Source organism: Arachis duranensis, chromosome 2, assembly GCF_000817695.3.
Source record: "Arachis duranensis cultivar V14167 chromosome 2, aradu.V14167.gnm2.J7QH, whole genome shotgun sequence".
Lineage (NCBI taxonomy): Eukaryota > Viridiplantae > Streptophyta > Magnoliopsida > Fabales > Fabaceae > Arachis > Arachis duranensis.
The window spans coordinates 2,255,208-2,275,449 of NC_029773.3; the positions used below are offsets into that span (position 1 = coordinate 2,255,208).

Sequence of the window (20,242 nt, forward strand, 5' to 3'; positions counted from 1 at the left end):
TTTTTAGTTCTTACTCTTTCTCCTCTATTATTACTAATGTTTTGCACAATTATTTAAAAATTTGGTTAATGATCACGATTCTTTAATTTGATTTGTTAAATAATTTGTTCACTATATATTATGAACTCTTAAAATATTATAATGTATGAAATTCTTACAATATTTTTAAATTTTTTTTGCTATTTTTTATTTAATTATGTTTATTAATTATATATTGTCTTTGTCATTTATATATCATTTTTATTTTTAATAATTTATATTTTTTAATATTATTTAGTTATAATAATAATGTCAAAAAAGCATGATGTCATGATTCATGAATGTTATCGTCAATTATTGAAACATTATATTCATATATCCATTTATATCTAATAGTTTTATTCTTTCACAATAATATTTAAATTTACTAAACATATATATTAAGGGTTGAACTCCTTTAAATACTAAAATGTACAATGTCTTTACAATTTTATATAAATTTAATATTAATTTTTAAGATTTTTTTATTAAATAGTTTGTTATGTATAAAAAATGAATTAATTTTAATTTGTCGCAATGCGCAAATTTAAATCTAGATATATTAGTTTTGAACGGCTTAGATCGAAGCAATATGAACTTTCTAAGTGTTACGTTAACCATGAATTCATGGTAGCATTCTCTCCAAGGACGGTGCTTCTCATACTTCAAGGAGACAATGGCCCCTTAAATTTCAATTTTCTTTATAAATTATGTGTAAATTTTTTGTTTTAATGTTTTTATATTTTTTTTGAATAAATAAGTTCAACACAATAAAGTGGAGCGACAAAATTATAAACAAAGTCTTAAACATAAAAAACAACCGATCAAAACCTGAAAAAAAATTTTAGTATTATCTTCGACAATGCCATCAATAATCAAAAGGATCCAAACTATACCATTCTCTGTAGCTGATCAAAGATCTGAGAAACACATCTTCCATTCCAGTTTTTTTGTTATTAAAGATCCGCCCGTTCCTCTCTAGCCATACATTCCAAATAACTCTCAGTCCACCTTTTAATCGAATTTTCGAAAATTCCTCAAGCCATTCTACACTCAATAGAACTCTATCAATACGACTGCAGGAGCAGCCTCTAAACCTAATAAATTTTCGATCATTCAATAGTAGGTACACTAACTACATATCTTGAACTCAATCTTTAAACTCTTTTACCAATGCTGTAACCTGTCCTGACCTTTCCTCTCTTCAATCTGTATAACCTCATTAAAGTCTCCCATATAACATATCGGACTTCGACCTAACCCAGCTACAAAATTCAGTTCCTCCCACACAACCAATTTCTCCATTTTAGTATGATCACCATATACTAAATAGAATGTACAATTGAACTCATTTTTTAACGGTACTCCTTTAACACATAACCATCTTTCTTCTTTGTAACAATTATTTATTTTAAATTGCATGTCACCCCACATTAATAATGTGTCTGCTGTCTGCCGACTCTACAAACTCTCACCCTACATCATCGCTCCCCCAAATACGCACTACATCAAATTTAGTCACAACTTGCATCTTAGTTTCAACCAACCCTAACATATTCACTTTTTGCTTCTTTTTTAGTTCTTTTACCATATTCAATTTTTCAACACCCCGTAACTCCTTAACAATTCAAGAACTAAAATAATTTTAAAACTGTTTTCCACACCTTTTTGAGATTTTTTGGTCTGCATCTTCGTGTCTTTTCTTTCTATTTTACTATTTTCTTTTTCTGAGCTAATGCTTCATTCTATTCTTAAAGAATTGTCATGATATCATTTTTTTCGTTGTACTGCACGGCTCCTGATTCAACCGCCAGCTCTTATATCTTTCTATTTTTCAGCATCTGCTTCTCTCGTTTCAAATCCTTACCATCATTGTTCAAAATTATTAATGTCTCTGACACTCCCAGTCTCAATACTGCCTTCATCAACTCTCACCAAATTCATGTTAGTTCGGCGCCTTGATCCCGTCGTTGTTTCCGATGCAAACATGCCTTGTTAAATTAAGAAGTTATTATTCTAGGAGATGAAATCATCTATATATTAATATGCATGTGAAAGTAACGGATACCCACTCCAAAACATACTGTTCTAAAAGCGTTGCTTAATACAAGCAAGAAAACAAATAGCAAGTTAAAGTGCAAGTTCTATATAATAAATTAATAATCAAAACATATTGTTCTGGTTAGAAATAAGAGAATAATTTAAAAAAAATGATAGTGTATTATTAAATGTGTGTCAAAAAATATAATATATAAAAGTATATATAGGTGTTAAAAAAATTAAAACAATAAAAATACAAAATTTTATAATAAATATATAGATATAATATAAATATAAATGATATTAATTGGTCTTAATTAATATTAATTATATTCTAACATCTTCTTGCAAACTCAATTGGGAGCTAAAGAGACATTACTGAATAAAGTGACAATCAATTTCAATATGTTTGGTGTGTTCATGAAAAATATCATTATGAGAATTATATTTTTTTATTTTAAAAATTATTAAAAATTTTAAAAATACTTTTAAATTTTGTTTTGTTTCAATTTGTCCTAAAAAAAATTTTATTTGCATTAAATTTACTCTTAACGACTAATTTTTTAAAAAGATATGACTAATTCAAGAATAATTTTATAAAAACAACTTTTAACATAAGCAAATTAAATATTATTTATCATGTATTATTGTTAGATATAAGATCAAAATTTAGTTTTCATGGATATATTTTATACAAATAAAAATTTTTGAGATAATTAAAACAAAATAAAATTTAGACCTATTTTTAAAAGTTTAGACAAATTTCATAAACAAAAAATATATTTTTATACTTATCAACGATATAATTTTTTAATAAATATTTAAAAGGTGGAAGAGTAGTGTTAAGTGTTAACAAAGAAAAATGATTAGGCAAGAGAGGGTAGCTAGGTACTAGCTATGGAAAACAAGAAGCATTTTGTGCTGGTTCATGGTGCCTGCCATGGCGCGTGGTGTTGGTATAAGGTATCTGCTTTGTTGAAATCAGGTGGTCACAGAGTGACAGCTCTGGACATGGCTGCCTCCGGGATCCATCCAAAGAAGGTTCAAAAGCTGGCTTCCATAACCGAATATGTGGAGCCATTGATGGAGTTGCTGGAGTCTCTGCCGTCAGAGTCAGAGGAGAGAGTTATATTGGTGGGTCACAGCTTGGGCGGTATCTGCATTTCCATGGCCATGGAAATGTTCCCAAATAAGATTGCAGCTGCTGTCTTTGTAGCTTCTTTCATGCCTTCTTCTCAAGATCCAACCTTTATGACTCGTATCCAACAGGTAATAATTAAAGTGATAAATAAATCATCAAAATTTATATTTCTGATCGATTAATCTCTAAAAAAAAAATACTAAAAATCTTTCATAATAAACATGAACAAGTTAGTGTATCCATGTCTGTTGTTGACTTTATTAGTTTTCTTTTTTCTTCAGAAACTAATCTGTCCAAAGCGTAAATCTTTAAAGTTTATTTGTCACTTTACTCTAATAATTATTTAACAATTCCTTCATTCATTCATTTGATCATCATCATCATCATCGATGAAACTAACCTTAATTTCATAGAATAAATTATGAGAATATATGAATTTCCCAATTTACAAATGCTTTATGGATGTGCTTATAAGTGATATCTAATTAATTGAGTTGGTTGGCGAAATTCTCAGCACAGGGAAAAAGTATATTCTACCATGGACTCGAAGATCATGTTTGATGAGGATGCCAAAAATACTAGTAAGCCCAATGGGTGTATGATATTTGGGCCCCAACACTTAGCATCCAATTTATACCAACTGTGTCCACCTAAGGTATGTGGATTTTTTATTTTAATAAATAAATTAATTATAATAATTACTGAAATAAATAATTTAAAAAATATTTATCGAAATAAACGAAATAAGAGAGGTGGATATTTATTTTGGTAAATATTTTTTAAATTTCTCTGTAATAATAATAATAATAATAATAATAATAATAATAATAATAATAATAATAATAATAATATAATTTTGAGAAATTTTTGGAACCAGCAGTTTTTAGTAATTTTGATCATTATTTGACCAACACAAACACTAAATACAAACTATATGTTTTTTGTGTACAAATTTTTGAAAATATGAGTGTAAATTATTAATGACAAAATACTGATAAAAAATAATAATATTTACATGTAATACTGTTGTGTAATTTATGAAGCAGGATATTAGCCTAGCAATGTCATTGCTTAGGCCAACAAGGCTGTATGGGGACCAAGAAATGGTGCGAGAGCAAACAAGAGTTACAAGGGAAAAGTATGGAAGTGTGGCCAAAGTATACATAGTGTGCGAACAAGACCAAGCGATCAAGAAGGATGTTCAGTTGTCTATGATTGAAAAGAACCCAGAAACTGATGTGAAATTCATTGCTGATGCTGATCACATGCCTATGTTCTCTAAACCACAAGAGCTTTTCTCTTGCCTTCACCACATTGCAACCACCTATTATTAGCATGCAATCTCAATATGTATCACAATTCACAAATATTTAACTAGCTTTTTCAGAATGATAAAGAAGATATATAAATAAGAGTTTAATTTTGATGCACTGACATTGTCTCGTGCAATCACAACCGTTCTCTTGCAATCACAACCATTCTCTTGTATCGTGCACTAGTTTAATTTTGATTTGCTGTTGAACTAAATAACTGACATGCATGCATACACGTGCTGAACACATGAAATCAATATTATATCACAGACTCTTGGCAGAAGCATCCTGTCTTACTGTTTCCCAAAGAATTCAGTAATGACTTCAAGAGGTATCCCCTTTGTTTCTGGAACCTTCAAGAACACAAATATCCAGGAGATGAAACAAGCAACAGCATATATGCCAAAGAAACCGGCGAGTCCAATTGAGCTGAGCATCACAGGCAGGGAGTATGTGACATTAGGTATATCTTCATCATCTTGGGAAAACTGTTTGATAATGTATCCTAAAGAAAATATACAAGGCATTAGATGAGTGTGGAATGATATGAATAACTCTTCCCCTGTTTAACTTTGAGTTACAAATCCAGAAAGTAGTTGAAGGCAAAAGTCCCAACTTACTCTTCTAGTTCTAGCTGATGATATGGATAGATACATGCAATATGTCACCAAAATTCAGACAAGGAAGAAAATAGTTAATATTGAAGAACCTTTTTTTTCTTAGTATTAGAAATAGATTATTATAAGCATCTAAAAATAAATTTGTCTAATGTTGCCACATAGTTACATGCTTCAACCTATGGCTAAAAAAGATTACACAGCAATAACTTGATCCTTTTCATGTTGAAAGCTAATACACCTCATGCAGAATCCTTTAACTATCCTACATGTTCTTTCAAGTAAATACAATTTTATTGAAAAATATGAATGCTAAGTATGACAGATAAAAAAAAGAACAGAATTAGAATATTGTTGTTGGCATATCAGTCCAACTAACTAGTTAAAGTTGTCTAAAGAAAGAGAGGACTAATTTGGTTCAAGAAAAAGGAAATTTATGCATGTATGAATTCAATTGTGGAAGCTTGAGAAACATGAAGATTAGAGAATTACCTGCTTAGAAATCTCTATTCACAAAACTTGTCTGCCATTAACTTGAATGGTCGGGATGTGTGAAATTTTGGGCCAAATTTGTTGATGCTTGTTCTTGCAGTGTTCTCCAAGCAAACCACAGTGAGAAATTTGAAATGTTAACACAGAGGAAGGAAGCTTTTCTCCTACCATATTCTCCAGATTTGGACACCCTCCAATTCTTAATTGTAGGAGGGAGGTAAGGCCGAGAAGCTCGTTGCACTCCAACGTCTCCAGATTTGAAAAACCCCTGATCACTAAAGTGGTAATGGAGGGAAGATGAGGCAGTGAACCTATCTCATGGAATGACTTCACACTCTCACAGCCAACACCTGAAATTTCAAGATGAGTGAGAGACTCAAAGTTTCCTCCCATTGATGATACACTCCTCAACTGTTGCTCGCAACCTCCAACAGTAAGTGACTTCAAATTAGGCGGCAAACCACCCTCTGGAAACCTACAAATTTCCTGGCAATGTTGCATTTCAAGGGACTCCAAATTTGGGAGAAGAGTATTCATGTCTCTTGGAAATTCCTCCAACTTTGAGCACCTTTTAACATGGAGACTAGTCAAGTTGGGTGCAGCCAATCCTTCTCCAGGAAATGACACAAATTTGGGGCATCCAATGATGCTGAGATGTTGGAGAGCAGTATGGGGTGGCTGTGACAATGAAACTGATTCCACATTCTCACACCAATGTATTTCAAGATTCTTGAGATTGGGAAAGGCATCCAATGACAACGAGGTTAGCGAATCGCAGCTGGAATGTATTTGTAGCTCTACCAAATCATACTTCTGCTGATGTTGCTCCGGGAATTCCAGTTTCCCAGAGCTGCAGATTGCGAGCTTTTGCAAAGATTCAGGTAAACAATTGCCTGGCAAGAATACAGCAGATAAACACCCTGAGATTTGTATTTCTTGGAGACAAGTTAGATGGTTGATGCTAATTGCCTCAAATGCAGACTTCACAATGGATTCACATCCTCCAATTGATAAATTATCCCCAGTAAGTGACATCTCTTGAGAGCATCCTTCTGATATATCTAGTTTGCGAACTTTAGAAACATCAGACAAAGAAGAAAGGATTTTCAGGAATACTTGATTAAACATATCTCCCTTTAACATTGGACAATCTCTTATTAGAAGCCTCTTAAGCTGAGGAAAAGTTTCTGAGTCAGGCAAGTGCCACATCTCCCAGCATGACATGTCCCGAAATTGCAATGTCTCTAGTGAGGGAAAAGGAGCAATATGCAAAGAAGGATTGTCTTCATTCTTGTAAAACTCATCACCAATATACTTGAGCTGACCAAAACCTTCAATGTGCAGGGACTTGAGAGATGGCAACTGTCCAAGTGAAGGCAACATGCAGCAATTGTTGCAAGACTTTAGAGATACACTGGTCATGTTTTGGTAGGAACAATGGCCAACCCAATTTGGAAATACTGTACCTTTGTATCCCTCGATTGTCAACTCTTTCAAGCCATTGTGCGGTCGCAAGCTGTCGAGTATGTCTCTTTCAATCTGTGTGTCTGAAACCATGTCATCACTTGAAAACCATTCCAATGATAAGCAGTCAATGTGCATCTTATCCATTATTTTTGCACTCTTTGCTTCCTTCACATCAACAATGTTCTCCAACTTCTTAATCCCAAATGAACCATGAAGATTTGAAATCTCTCCTAACTCTTGGATTCCATTGTCTTTATGCTTGCCCACAGTAAAGTAGCTGAATATGTGTAAGTGTTTCAATTTGCTCATTTTTCTTGGCATTTCTTTCAAACAAGTTCCCCAAATATCAAGATGTCGCAAATTCACAAGCTTATGCATGCCATTGGGTAGCATAATCAAACTGGTGCAGTTATGCAGCTTCAATGTTTGTAGATTGCACAAGTCACATAATGATTCTGGGAGTGTCCTAATATTTGTCCAAGAAAGGTCCAAGTAACGCAAATAGATCAATCCACCTATTGAATCAGGTAATACATCAAGCATTTTGAAGGACAAAACTCTCAAATATTTGAGCTTCAACATCAGAATGCATGTTACAGCATCAATGTTGTCTGAAAGGGAAGAGAAATTGATTTGCAAGAGTGTTCTCAAAGATTTAACTTTACTGAAGGAATCAAGATTCAGATGATTCAAGCTTTCACAGGACAAATGGCGAATATGACTAGACATATACTCTGCATCAGCAACCTTTTCAAATCTACAATAAAAGTCTCCAGCAAGGAAAATTGCTAAGTCATGCAAGAGATCATGCATCTTATAAACATACCCATCCCCATCTTGTTTAAAAAATAATCTAAAAGCTAGTTCAACAAAACACTCATGACCAACTTCTTCTAAACTCTCTCCTCTCTTTGGTGGTCTCAAAAGATCTTCGGCCATCCACAGCAAAATTAGATCATCTTTGGTAAAGCAGTAATCTTTGGGATACAATGAACAATAAACAAAGCAACGCTTTAAATATGCAGGAAGTTGAAAGTAACTAATTAACAATGCTGGAATAATTTTACTTTTTTCAACAGAAAATTCCCAGATATTGCTTATTAGTACCCTTTCCCACTCCTTAACATTGTGGTTCATCCGCAACATACGTCCAAGTGTTTCTGCAGCTAATGGTAACCCCTTACACTTCTTGACAATCTTTCTGCCGATTTCTTCTAGTGGCAAACTCCCATTTGATTCGGGAAAACAAGCATTGTTTGCAAACACTAACCAGCAACCGTCTTCAGACAACTCATTGAGAATGTAAGGGGGACAAGTTTGGATTAAGGAAGCAACTTCTTTGGCACGAGTTGTTACAAGAATTATACTTCCATTAGCCCCATATTGAAATGGAGTTATAAATTTCTTCCAAACATCACCATCATTACTCCAAACATCATCCAAAACAATAAAGAATTTCTTTCCCAACAATGTTTTCTTCAATTCATGTTGAAGGCAGTTAAAATCATCAGTATTACAACCATCTTGGCCTATAATATTCTTTGTAACCTCAGCAATATTAAAGTCCTCTGAGATGCAAACCCATTTTTTGACTTGAAACCTGTCCATCAAGTCCTCATTATTGTACAACCATTGTGCTAAAGTTGTTTTACCAACCCCACCTATGCCAACAATGGAGATCACAGATAACTGATGTTCTCTGTTATCATTTAATATCTTGATTATTTCCTGTTGGTCCTTTTCCCTGCCATATATACTACCTTCTACAAGAGATGTAGATGGAATTCTCCATGACAAGAAGTTCCTCTTGGTACTCTTTTCAAGACCAAGCAAATCTTTTTGTTTTTGAAGAAATTCTATTCTTGTCACCACCTCTTCCATCTTATTTACCATCAACATCTTCCTTTTCCGGTCGAGGAAACTAGGCAAGAAAGAAAGTACCTTCTTTTGAGTAGCTTCTTTGGTGAGGACATCATCCAGCAAGTCATCAGCAATGTAGACAGCATCCTTGAGACAGTTGAGCCACTCCCTCACACGTTCGTCGCCCAGTTGCTTGTACTCAGCATCATCAACCAAAGCTTCAGCAGCAAGCAGAGAAATCTTCAGCCTCTCAACCAAGTCAGAGCCAAGCTTCTTGCCCAACACCAAGTTGACTGCATCAACTGTAAGTAACCTGTCAAAGACAACATTGATGAAGCCAGAAAGAAAAGCTCCACCAACAAGTGCTCCAGTCATGATATATATGATCTCATACAACTGAAGCAAATGATGATCAGAAATTCAGGTATGAAGGAGAGTGAAAAACTTTGTAACCGAAATCAGTATTGGTGTATAATAGCTTATAGTGAAGAAATAGTTTTCAATAATCTGTTGGCAAAAACAGAAAGTTGACTTTGTTAGTGGGACTGATGTTACTTTTTTTCTTTTTTTTTCAACTAATGTATTATTTTATGAGAGTTTTTTTCCAAGATAAATAAAAGAAGATAATTATTTCCATTAAAAAATGACGTTAATAAAAAGTTTCAACCAATATTGTTCCAATAATGTGTGTTGTTAGTAACGTGTTAGCAAAACTTCATTGACTTAAAAGTCCAAGTCCTCCAAGCTAAGGTCTATTGGGATAAGGAAGAAGCTATAATCTAAGAAACTATATCAACTGAGTTAACTTCAACTAGAGTGAGACCCGCGCAATGCGTGGAGAGGTAAATTATTTATACTATATAGTATATTTTAATAAATGTTATATTAAAATTATTTTAGAGAACATATTATAAATAGATTTTGAATTTATTTATTTTTAAAAAAGACATAGGTTATTTATATTAGAGTTATACAAAACTGCATTTTTTTTGTTTTTTTTTTTATTTTTCGATTTGCATTAATGGCTACACTTTGTTTTTTCTTGCGGTTTTTTTTTGTAAATAATGAAAAAAATAAATGAATGAGAATGAAAAACATGTAAAAATGTTATATTAAATTTAAGAAATTTTTGACAATTAGTATAAGAGATTAAAAAATAAAGAGTAGTAAGAGTCTTAATATGTATAAGTTGTAGAATTTGAATATTTGTAACTGAAATTTTTTATAATTATTACTATTATGACACTTTTAATGTATGTTTATTGCATTTAATTAGTACTTGATGTTTCAATTGAATAATAATAGATAAGAGTTTTTTGTTTTAATTTTTTAAAAATATTTTACTAAATAATGATTAATTGATTTTCATCTAACAATTTTGGGCATTAAGTATTAACTCTTCCGGTCTGTCATTACCACTGCAAATCCTTCTACAATAAAGAGAATAAGACATGGTCAAAGAATGATAATCCATTCTAAGTAAATTGTGGAAGCAATACTGCACATGTGGAATAACAATTTGAAAAAGATGATCATGTACATGTAAATTGTGGAAGAAGTACTCCACATGTAAAATAACAATTTATAATTTGATGATGAAATATTGCAATCGATAGTATATAGGGAGCAATAATTTTAAATGCACATTAATTTTGATTGTGAGTGTTGGACAGAACCGTTTACAAAAGAGGAATATAAACTTGTGCTACTTGCAATGAGTTCACAATTAAAATGTTATTATTTATAACAAATAAATAGGGCTATTGAACATGATATTGAACAATGAGAAGAGTAAACGGTAAAGTTGAAAATCTTTAGGAAGATACCTTAGACAAATTTCCTACGTTGGCGGTGCCGAATGGTGATGTTGGTCTAAGACCTAGAATCGAGCTCTGGAGAACCGTTTACAAAAAAGGAATACATAAACTTGTGCTACTTGCAATGAGTTCACAATTAAAATGTTATTATTTATAATAAATAAATAGGGCTATTGAAAATGATATTAAACAATGAGAAGAGTAAACGGAAAAGTTGAAAATCTTTAGGAAGATACCTGAGACAAATTTCCTACATCGGCGGCGCCGAATGGTGACGTTGGTCTGAGACCCAGAATCGAGCTCTGGCATGGAGTTTGCCCTGGTTTCTGCAATTTATGCAATGTGGCTCCGTCGGAGATGGACATCGCGATGTACAATTTGTTTTGGGAAAATGGCTCATGGGACCGGAAGAGGATGGAGGAAATAGGATGGGACCCGAAGAGGATGGAGGAAATAAGATCTTGGTACGGAGAGGTGCTAAGAGGATGAGGGTTTGAGAAATGTAATAAGCTCTTTGGTTTTGAGAGTTTTTGTTGGGGTAAATGTTAATTTGTGTTTTTGTTGTTTTAGAAATAAGGATTAATTTGGAAAAAGTTAATTTGTTGGTTTTTATTGTGTTTTTTAGTTGTTTTTGTGTTTTTTTTATGTGAAAATAAAAGTTGATTTGGCAAGATTTGAGTGGTAGATTCTAAAATTTTGCTAAGTAAGCGTTGGTGTTAACATGACGTTAGTAGAAGAAGAAAAATTACTTAAAAATAATGTGGATAAATCTATGTACCTACTTTTATATATTAAGAATAGATTAGCTGCTTTTAAACAATAATTAACAAAAATTGATCGTGGTAGAATTTACTTAAGAGAAATAAGTATAGCTGCTTTTTTTTTTCCTTCTTGGGTTTAAAAATTTTGTAATAAAAAGTATAAACAGAAATTTTTCCTGTGAAGATGAATTATTTTTCTTTAAAAGGAGTTCTCTTTTGTAAGAACAATACACACAATATGTACATCTAATTTTGGCACCCAATCAAAATTCCAAATCTTTATGTAAGAACAATACATACAGTATGAAAAACTTTAGTAGAACAGCCTCCACATGATTATTTCCACTCAAATGCAAAACCTTACATAGGATATGTTTGAAGTTGAACTACAAGCAAGATAGTTTTCTTCTAACTAACTAACTAACTAACTAACAAACTAACTGACATGCATGCATACAGTCTAAACTCATGAGAATGAGATCAATATTCTGTTACAGATTCTTGGCAGAAGCAGCCCGTCTTACTCTTGCGCCGACAGCAAAGAATTCAGTGATGACTTCAAGGGGCATTCCCTTGGTTTCTGGAACCTTCAAGAACACAAATATCCAGGAGATGAAACAACCAACAGCATATATACCAAAGACACCAGCGAGTCCGATTGAGCTGAGCATCACAGGCAGTGTGTATGTGACAATTATGTTTCCAATCCAGAAAACTAGAGCGCATATAGCTATGCAGACGCCGCGCACCCTTGTTGGAAAAATCTCAGAGCAGAGTATGTTTGGAATTGGTCCATAGGCCATCTTAAAGCAGCAGAAGTAAACCACAACGGATATAGTTGAGATTAGTGCATGGACAATGGAGTTGAACTCTATTGCGTTTCCAACAACCAAAAGCACAAGTGAGACTATCAACACAGGAATCGTGGCGAGTAGTAGTTGCCTGCACATCAAGAAATCTGCTTAGAAAGTGTACTGTTTTCAAAAGATCCTAAAACATAATTTGAACCTTCCATTTCATGATGCAAGTATTTAAAGGGTTAAATACTTTGTTTTTCATGTGAAAAACTTGTATAACCAACAAAACAATAAATATTAAAAGAAGAAGAAAAAAAGAGTACCTTCTTCCTGAGATATCTATGAGCCTCATGCTTAAAGCTATACAAGGAAGCATCAGCAAAGTTGTGATAGCACTGAGTAGGAATGATGTAGATTTGGAGCTAATGCCAATATCTTTAAGAAGAATTTCAACACCTGCCTCTTGAAGAATTTGAGGAGTGTAGTATAGAACCCCATTTATCCCTGCAAGCTGCTGAAGCACTTGTATTCCAATCCCAACAATCAATGCATGCTTAACCCCAGGTTCAGTAAGATCTTTCCAAATTGATCCCTTTGAAGCAACCTCAGATGGATGAACCATTGCAGGTCCAATTGTTTGCTTGGAATAAAGAGCAGGTTGGCTAACCAAGCCAGCAACATGGACACCTTCGCCTTGGCCTTGAACCGAGACAAGAGATCCACGTCTAGATCCCTCTTGATGCAAATAAACTCTCTTCAATCCTCCTTCTTTTTCAGACCATTTCCATGCCAACTGCCAGCCACCACCAATTCCTGCCTCACCATCACCACCAGACCTGAGATGGTTGAACATACTACTGCCACGAGCCGAAATCAAAGGACTACGCAAATCATCATCTGAAACTCCATCAACAGCATCTGAAGGGTAGTAATCCTGATCACCTTCTCTTTCTATATTCTCTTCATCAAATTGTTCATTCTTAGCATGATGATGATGATTCTCAACTGTGCTGCTAAACATGCTTCCAGAATGTGGAAAAAGCACACTCCTCATACTTCCTGTCTCAGGAATCTTTTCATGAATACTATCAAAGAGGGTGACAAGAGGATCCATGAGATGCATGCTTTGATTGCCAATAATGCTTCCAAGCCGCGACGCAGGCTTCATAGAACTGTGTCCAGAAGCAACAACAGGCTTTGCAACCCAAGAGAGACCAGCACCTTCAGATCCATATAACAAGACTTTGTAATCTTTCTCACTTGGTTCTTGATCAGCAGCAGAACCTATTAAGTACTCTTCTATGGATGTTTCACTACCAATTCCAAGACCTTCAACTAGCAATGCCATCTCCTCTGTGCATTAGAATTGATCACACCAAATTTTATTCATATATTTAACTACCAAGTAAATCAGAAGATATAATATGCAAACATGTCACTCACTCTATCTTACAGAATCACATGAGATATCTTCAATGATGAAAAGAGATTACAGTTTGCAAATGTGAGAGATAATGAAGTTTCAAACAAACCTTTGAAATCAGTGTTAGCAAACTATTTAGAAGTTAAGGGATGGGAGATACACTACAAAGGAGGGTCCAATTTAGATGGTATCAAAATATTTCAACACTTCTGTTGGTCTTATTGAAATAATTAAAAAAGTTTCAAGTAACTAGCAAAAATATAATAAAAGAGATTAAGATTAAATTAACCTTTTAGAATTAATGTCATAAGAGTAAAATAATCTTTTAAGATTAAAGTTGTTTATTTATATTAAGAGTTAGGGATTATAATTTATTTTAGAAAAACTAAAACACTCTTTTGATTGATTTTAAAAAATTAAAATACTTTCTAGGATTAATATTATAAAAATAAAATACTCATTTAAGATTAAGGTTGGATAATAATATTAGAACTAAAATATTTAAATTTGATTTATTCTAAAAAGGCTAAATATTTTTTTGGTTAAATAATAATAAAAGGCAAAATTATCCTTTAAGTTGGTCTTTTGAAATTATCGTATCACACCTCTTTCTAAAAGAGGATTCTAATCTTTTTAAAATAGTAGTTTAGTCTTTTAAAATTAATTAAAAGAGTTATTTTTTTTAAGGCAAATATAAATTTTACATTTTTTATACAATTAAACAACCTTACTACTAAAAGATTATTATTATCAAATTCAAAACACCGCATACAATTTTTTAAATAATTTTAAATTTTAATTTAGTGGATTTATTCATTTTTTTCCTAATAAGACAAAAAAAATCTCAAAGCATTTTTCAATTTTTCCAATGAAAACAACAAATATCTCAAAAATTCTAAGACCATCTAAACCAAAAGCTAGGAACCAAAGATGTTAAAGCTAATGATCAAAGGTCAAAGTGCATATAAAATGAAATTTTGACGGATTAAGAGATCAACGTAACCCAGGCCTAACTCTTACATATCAATATCATATTACTTAGTTGAAAGTTCAGTAACTTTACGTGAAGTTGATAGCTGTCAAATTTTTTAACCAATTTTAACTATTAATTTTAAATAAAACTAGAATGAGACTCGCACGATGCGCGAGATGGTAAATTAATGATAGTATATAATAAATATTAAAAATTATTATATTTTGTAGAAATAAATTAAATATGTGTAAATTGAAGCTAAATTTAAAAAGTGTTTTATTTTAAATAATTTATAGTATAAAAGATTTGGATGTTAGAGTTGTACAAAGTGACATTTTTATTTGGTGGCTTGATTTTTGTATTTGTTTTAGTTGATAGACTTAGTCATCTTATGTAACGTTCGTCCTCCTTTTTTTTGTTGGCTGTTAGGTTCTTGCTTCACATGTTCTTTATGAATTGTTGAGTTTGATGCCCTTTCTATTGTGTTATTTGGTTCTATCTTTGTATGTATGTTCTTCTTTCGAATATGTGTCTTAAATTTGTATGGTTTTCTTTCTCCTTAATCTCTTGATTAGGTGGTGCTTCAATGTCATTATTTTTCTGAAATGTCATTAGATTTGAAGCAGTTGTGCGCAATAAGTTTTTTGCGTCGCCATCAAATAGTACAAAAGTTGTTGTAACACTTTGATCTAAAATCTTTAATTGAATTCTGAACGTAAAATAAGTATTGGGCTAGCAACTAATAATTTGATAGATGAGATTATAAAAAGTATATAGAGTTACCTTATTGTTGGATATTGTGGTGTTTGATTACATGTGCTACAAATATAGTTTTTTTTTATATGCTTTCTTCTGATACTTTTTACATTTAACATAGTTCTATCCTAATTTGTCATTAATTTCGTTTATACTTGCTAAAATTGTGAAGATCTTTTCCTATTCCAATATTCAATTTATGTTATCATTAGGTATATGGTATTTGAGTAAGTATGAATGTATGATGCATGTTGTGATTTTTTTTTGTCATACCTGATCATCAGATTCTCATTGCAGTTCGAAAATAAATTTTTTTGTGCTAAATTTGATGTTATGTGAAGAAATAGTGATAAGAGACTTATATATGTAGTTTAAATGGTATGGAATTTAAATACTTATACCGTAAAATTTATTATGATTAATAATATTATTATAACATTTGTAATATGGATGTTAATTACCTTTAGTGAGTTATTTATAAAAATTAATAAATTAATTGTTGCGGTTATAAATTTATTGTATTGTTTATAACGATAAGATATAATAGATATATGAATATGAATTCAATGTATTTGGAGGTTACAAATTTATTGAATTCTATTTTTTAGTTTTTTATTTGTATCTAATATGAAAATGTATGTTTAATATCATATATTTTTTTTGTTTCATTTTGATACTCTTTTAATAAATTTTTTTTTAGTTTTCAAATATTCTTTTCAAAATTTATATTGGTAAAATAAAATAAAATTTGTTTTTAATAATAAGTAAAATCTACAATAATAGTTCTTTGTAACTAGTGTTACTTCTAAAAATTAAAATGATTATTTTTTTTACCAAAGATACAGAGACTCGAACTCACGACCAATATGGAAGACTATACCATTTGAGGTATAACTCACTGACAAAAATTAAAATGACTATAATAAGCATAATTATAATAATAAAATATTTTTCATTTTTTAAACTTTTAATTTATAAATTAATTGTTGCAGTTATAAATTTATTGTATTGTTTATAACGGTAAAATATAATAAATATAGGAATATGAATTCAATATATTTGGAGGTTACAAATTTATTGGATTCTATTTTTTAGTTTTTTATTTGTATATTTTATTTTTTTTGCTGATTTGGAAATAATAGTTGATTTAGCAAAAATTGAGTGGTTGATTCTAAAGTTGTGCCAAGTAAGAAATATTGCTGACATGGCATTAGTAGGAGAAAAAAAAAGTGTTAAAAGTAATTATTTATTAAGAATAGATACATTTGAATTTTCACTTATTACTAAATATGACCCTAAAAGCCAATGAGTAATAGCTCAAATGGCATAGTCTCTCCATACTCAATTAAGAAATTGCGGGTTCGAGTCTCCTATCTTTAGTAAAAAAAATATGACCCTAAAAACATATATGAAATCTCTGTAGTCTCTGAAAAAACATAATAAATAAAATAAAAAAATGAGTAGTGCTAGGGAGCCAATGATTTAAGTGTATAATGTGTGATTTAAGTGTATAATGTGTACAATGGACTATTGAGTTATAAAATGAACATCATGTTGGGCCAACCGTGAGGAGCTCTTAACCACCGGGAGCATCAACTCTCTCTAGCTCCTCCACCAATTAATCATCGGCTCTGATACCACTTGTTGGGCCGACCGTGGGGAGCTCTCGACAAGCAGGGAGATTCGGGGAGAACATAAGATGAGAAGACACCATATCCAACTCAAAACCTTAAGGTAGTAAGTTAATGTGTCTCTCATCCTATAAACTCCTCACTCTTCTATGCTTTCTTTGATCGGACTAATTTCAACACTCCTCACACTTGCAACATTAACGCATCACTCATACTATTCTGAGTGCTAGGGATAATAAACATTTCAAGTCATGAAATCACTCATCCCAAAAGCTTAAATTAATCATGTCATGATATCACTCATCTCAAAAGCTTTAACTGATGGAAAAAGGTAACACTAATGATCTAAACCTCCATTGTACACATTGTACAAATATTTCATTGGCTCCCTATACTTTCTCTTAAAAAATTTATATAAAATATTTAAATATAAAATTATTTTTATTTTTTAAAAAAATAATTAAAAAAATTTCTTAAAAGTTCGTCCAACCCGAAAAACTACAAACAGAAGATGTTAAGAACAATTTAATCAAAAAAGTTCAAAGTGCAAATAAAAATGAAATTTTTGACTGATTAAGATCACGATATATAACACTCATATTCTTACATCTCGTATCATTAAACATGGAAGAAAACACACCTGAAACATCCTCTCTGCCCCGTAATCTCTGGAGAACTTTTTTCGCCTGAAGCATCTTTCCTTTACTGACAAGCCACCGAGGAGATTCAGGCAAGAAAAATATTGCAATCAGAAAATACAACAAAGACGGAACAAAAAGAATCCCAAGCATTAATCTCCAGCTTGGAGAAGCTTCCAGTGACATCCCAAAGATCATACAGTATGACAAGAACATTCCTGCAGAGCCTGTGAACTGCGGCAGCGTGTTCAGGGAACCCCTTATATCCGGCGGAGCAGTCTCCGATATGTAGATCGGAGCAAGAGTGACGGCGAGGCCAATTCCGAATCCATCTAGAAGCCTTGCTATGCATAAGACATACACGTTAGGGGACCATAACATGACCAAACCACTAAGGAAGTAAAATACCGATGAGATTATCAACAGTGGACGGCGACCGAGCCAGTCTGAAACTGCGCCGGAGCATGTTGTTATGAGTGTTGCTCCGATCAAGGACATGGCTACCACAAGTCCTTCCTCACTTGTTTGTAATGCTAGCTCTGTCTTTATGTAAACAATGGCACCTACAAGGAAGATTTATGAGTTTATTCCAACTATATTCTGATGAGTATAGAATACACGTTAAAATATAAAATAACTTAGATTTAGTAACTAATTTTTTGTGTATATATAATATTTTTTATTTATTTTTACTAAATTAAAAATTATGTTAAGTGCATGTTAAAATTAATCATTAATGTAAAATACATATTAAACTATAAAACAGAAAATACACATTAAAAATAAGTTAAACTGTATATGTATTTATATAAATATATGATAACTTGTTTGATGATTAATTTTTAGTTTGTATCTAATATTTTTATAGACAAATCATTATTTTATATCTAATAAATACATATATATGAGGATTGGATCAAGATCTTATAAAATAAAGAAGTTAATAGAACATATATATATTTCATAATAAAATTACAAAGTCAATAATAATTAATTTTTATTTTACTATTTTACTAATTTTTTACTTTTAAAAATATAAATTCAGGAAAATCTATAGGCTTTTTATAATTATTTACCAACTTTCTTACTTTCTATAGGATCGGAGTGTATATATGACTAAATTTAAGCTACTATATACTTTGAATTTGTGTGTTGCTAAAATCACCAACCTTATTATTAATCATGAAATATATAAAAGAAATTAAAATATTTTATATTATGTGATTAAAATATATTAAAAATAAATAAAATTCATTATGTTAATAACAAACATATATTTCATATTATTCTCTATGATGATTTGAGTTATCACTAATTTATATAACTAAGAGAATTATAGTCAAATAAATTAAAAAGTAATTTATTATATGTTTTCGGAAAAAAAGTTATATTTTGTAAATTGATCATGAAGAAAAATATTATTTAAACATTTTGTAAGAAGAAAGTAGCATGGTCTTCTCATAGTATATAGAAAGAAAAAGAAGAGAAGGTGATGGATCATGGATGATTAGTGAGTACCAGAAATAGTAGCATTATCCCATCCTTGAATAAAATTACCGATGGAAGCTGCAATGGCCACAAGTATGGCTCCTCTGGCTCCCATTTTTAATAGCAATATCTAGAGATATACTGTTATGTATGTTAACCTGGAAAATCAGTTGATCAGTGAATTGAAAATGTTGAACTAAGAGTGATAGAGAGTAACACAAATGGAATATATTATATTATATGCGTAATGCTTAAACCAAGTTAGCTAATTACCTTAATTACCTCTAATCTTGAAGTTTGTAGTAACCTCTCACACACAACACAAGCATGAAGCTTGGGTGGCGGTGTGTGTGAATATATATTCATAGCGTGTGTGTGTATATATATTTATATAATCATTTAAAGGTTTCCATCTGATTCCAATAATTTCTAACATTTTCTTTAACCCCCATACGTACTTTGTTTGTATTTGCTGATGGCTGATATTTATTTCCTTTCCATGATTGCCTTCCTTGATTTCAATTGACAATATTGTCCTTCGCCTTTTATTATTTTACCAGTATATTCTACTCTTCACTAGTCTCTAAATGGTTAAGTAACAAGTGCGAAGAGTGTAATACATTAAAAAAAATAAAATGAAGAGAAGTGAGGAGTTTATGAAATGAGAGACTCGTTAACTTGACATTTTAAGATTTTGAGTTAGATGTAATGTCTTCTCATCTTATGTTCTCTCGCTTGATCTTCCTCCAAAAATTTTTTAGTTGTCGAGAGCTTCTAATAGAGGCCCAACATAAGTAGGAATGTCAAACGGACCAGCCCAAACTATTTAGGCCTGCCCTGTTTAATCCCGTGGGTTAGAGGTGGGTTAGAGGTAGTCCGCTTCATTCGCGGACCATAATTTTTCAATCCGAATCGTTTATGGTCAACCCAATAGATTAAATGAACTAGCCCATTTACCCTTTTATTTTATTTTTTGAAAAATATTTTGACAAAAAATCACTTTTAGGTAA

At 31.7% G+C, this 20,242-nt stretch overlaps 3 protein-coding genes across 4 annotated transcripts; 1 reads left to right on the forward strand and 2 right to left on the reverse strand.

Annotated features, from left to right (window-relative positions):
• Nucleotides 1-2,912: 2,912 nt before the first annotated feature.
• LOC107472744 (methyl jasmonate esterase 1) lies at nucleotides 2,913-5,220 on the forward strand. The gene is made up of 3 exons (XM_016092271.3): nucleotides 2,913-3,327; nucleotides 3,714-3,854; nucleotides 4,246-5,220. Exons 1-3 carry the CDS (start codon nucleotides 2,956-2,958, stop codon nucleotides 4,531-4,533), a joined length of 801 nt encoding a protein of 266 aa, XP_015947757.1. The 5' UTR covers nucleotides 2,913-2,955; the 3' UTR covers nucleotides 4,534-5,220.
• LOC110276897 (putative disease resistance RPP13-like protein 1) lies at nucleotides 4,893-9,395 on the reverse strand. Its single transcript, XM_052257123.1, has 2 exons — nucleotides 5,622-9,395; nucleotides 4,893-5,017 (listed from the first exon to the last, which is right to left on the reverse strand). The coding sequence occupies exon 1, from the start codon at nucleotides 9,321-9,323 to the stop codon at nucleotides 5,640-5,642; it is 3,684 nt and encodes a 1,227-aa protein (XP_052113083.1). The 5' UTR covers nucleotides 9,324-9,395; the 3' UTR covers nucleotides 4,893-5,017; nucleotides 5,622-5,639.
• A 2,567-nt stretch (nucleotides 9,396-11,962) lies between these two features.
• Nucleotides 11,963-19,630, reverse strand: LOC107472737 (monosaccharide-sensing protein 2). 2 transcript variants are annotated; one of them, XM_016092263.3, is made up of 5 exons: nucleotides 19,515-19,630; nucleotides 19,263-19,390; nucleotides 17,747-18,307; nucleotides 12,647-13,676; nucleotides 11,963-12,468 (listed from the first exon to the last, which is right to left on the reverse strand). In XM_016092263.3, exons 2-5 carry the CDS (start codon nucleotides 19,345-19,347, stop codon nucleotides 12,018-12,020), a joined length of 2,127 nt encoding a protein of 708 aa, XP_015947749.1. In that variant the 5' UTR covers nucleotides 19,348-19,390; nucleotides 19,515-19,630; the 3' UTR covers nucleotides 11,963-12,017. The 2 variants fall into 2 exon arrangements, with proteins under 2 accessions (XP_015947749.1, XP_052113086.1); XM_052257126.1 differs by having other exon boundaries at nucleotides 19,506-19,627.
• Nucleotides 19,631-20,242: the final 612 nt, after the last annotated feature.

Bases quoted from the DNA above. Each gene is read 5' to 3' on its own strand.
- LOC107472744 (XM_016092271.3), top strand. From the start codon at position 2,956: ATGGAAAACAAGAAGCATTTTGTGCTGGTTCATGGTGCCTGCCATGGC. The intron at 3,328-3,713 runs GTAATAATTAAA...CGAAATTCTCAG, and splicing joins TTATGACTCGTATCCAACAG to CACAGGGAAAAAGTATATTC. The intron at 3,855-4,245 runs GTATGTGGATTT...TTTATGAAGCAG, and splicing joins ACCAACTGTGTCCACCTAAG to GATATTAGCCTAGCAATGTC.
- LOC110276897 (XM_052257123.1), bottom strand. From the start codon at position 9,323: ATGACTGGAGCACTTGTTGGTGGAGCTTTTCTTTCTGGCTTCATCAAT.
- LOC107472737 (XM_016092263.3), bottom strand. From the start codon at position 19,347: ATGGGAGCCAGAGGAGCCATACTTGTGGCCATTGCAGCTTCCATCGGT. The intron at 13,677-17,746 runs GTGTGTTTTCTT...TCTAATGCACAG, and splicing joins GGGCAGAGAGGATGTTTCAG to AGGAGATGGCATTGCTAGTT. The intron at 12,469-12,646 runs GTACTCTTTTTT...CTTGATGTGCAG, and splicing joins ATAGATATCTCAGGAAGAAG to GCAACTACTACTCGCCACGA.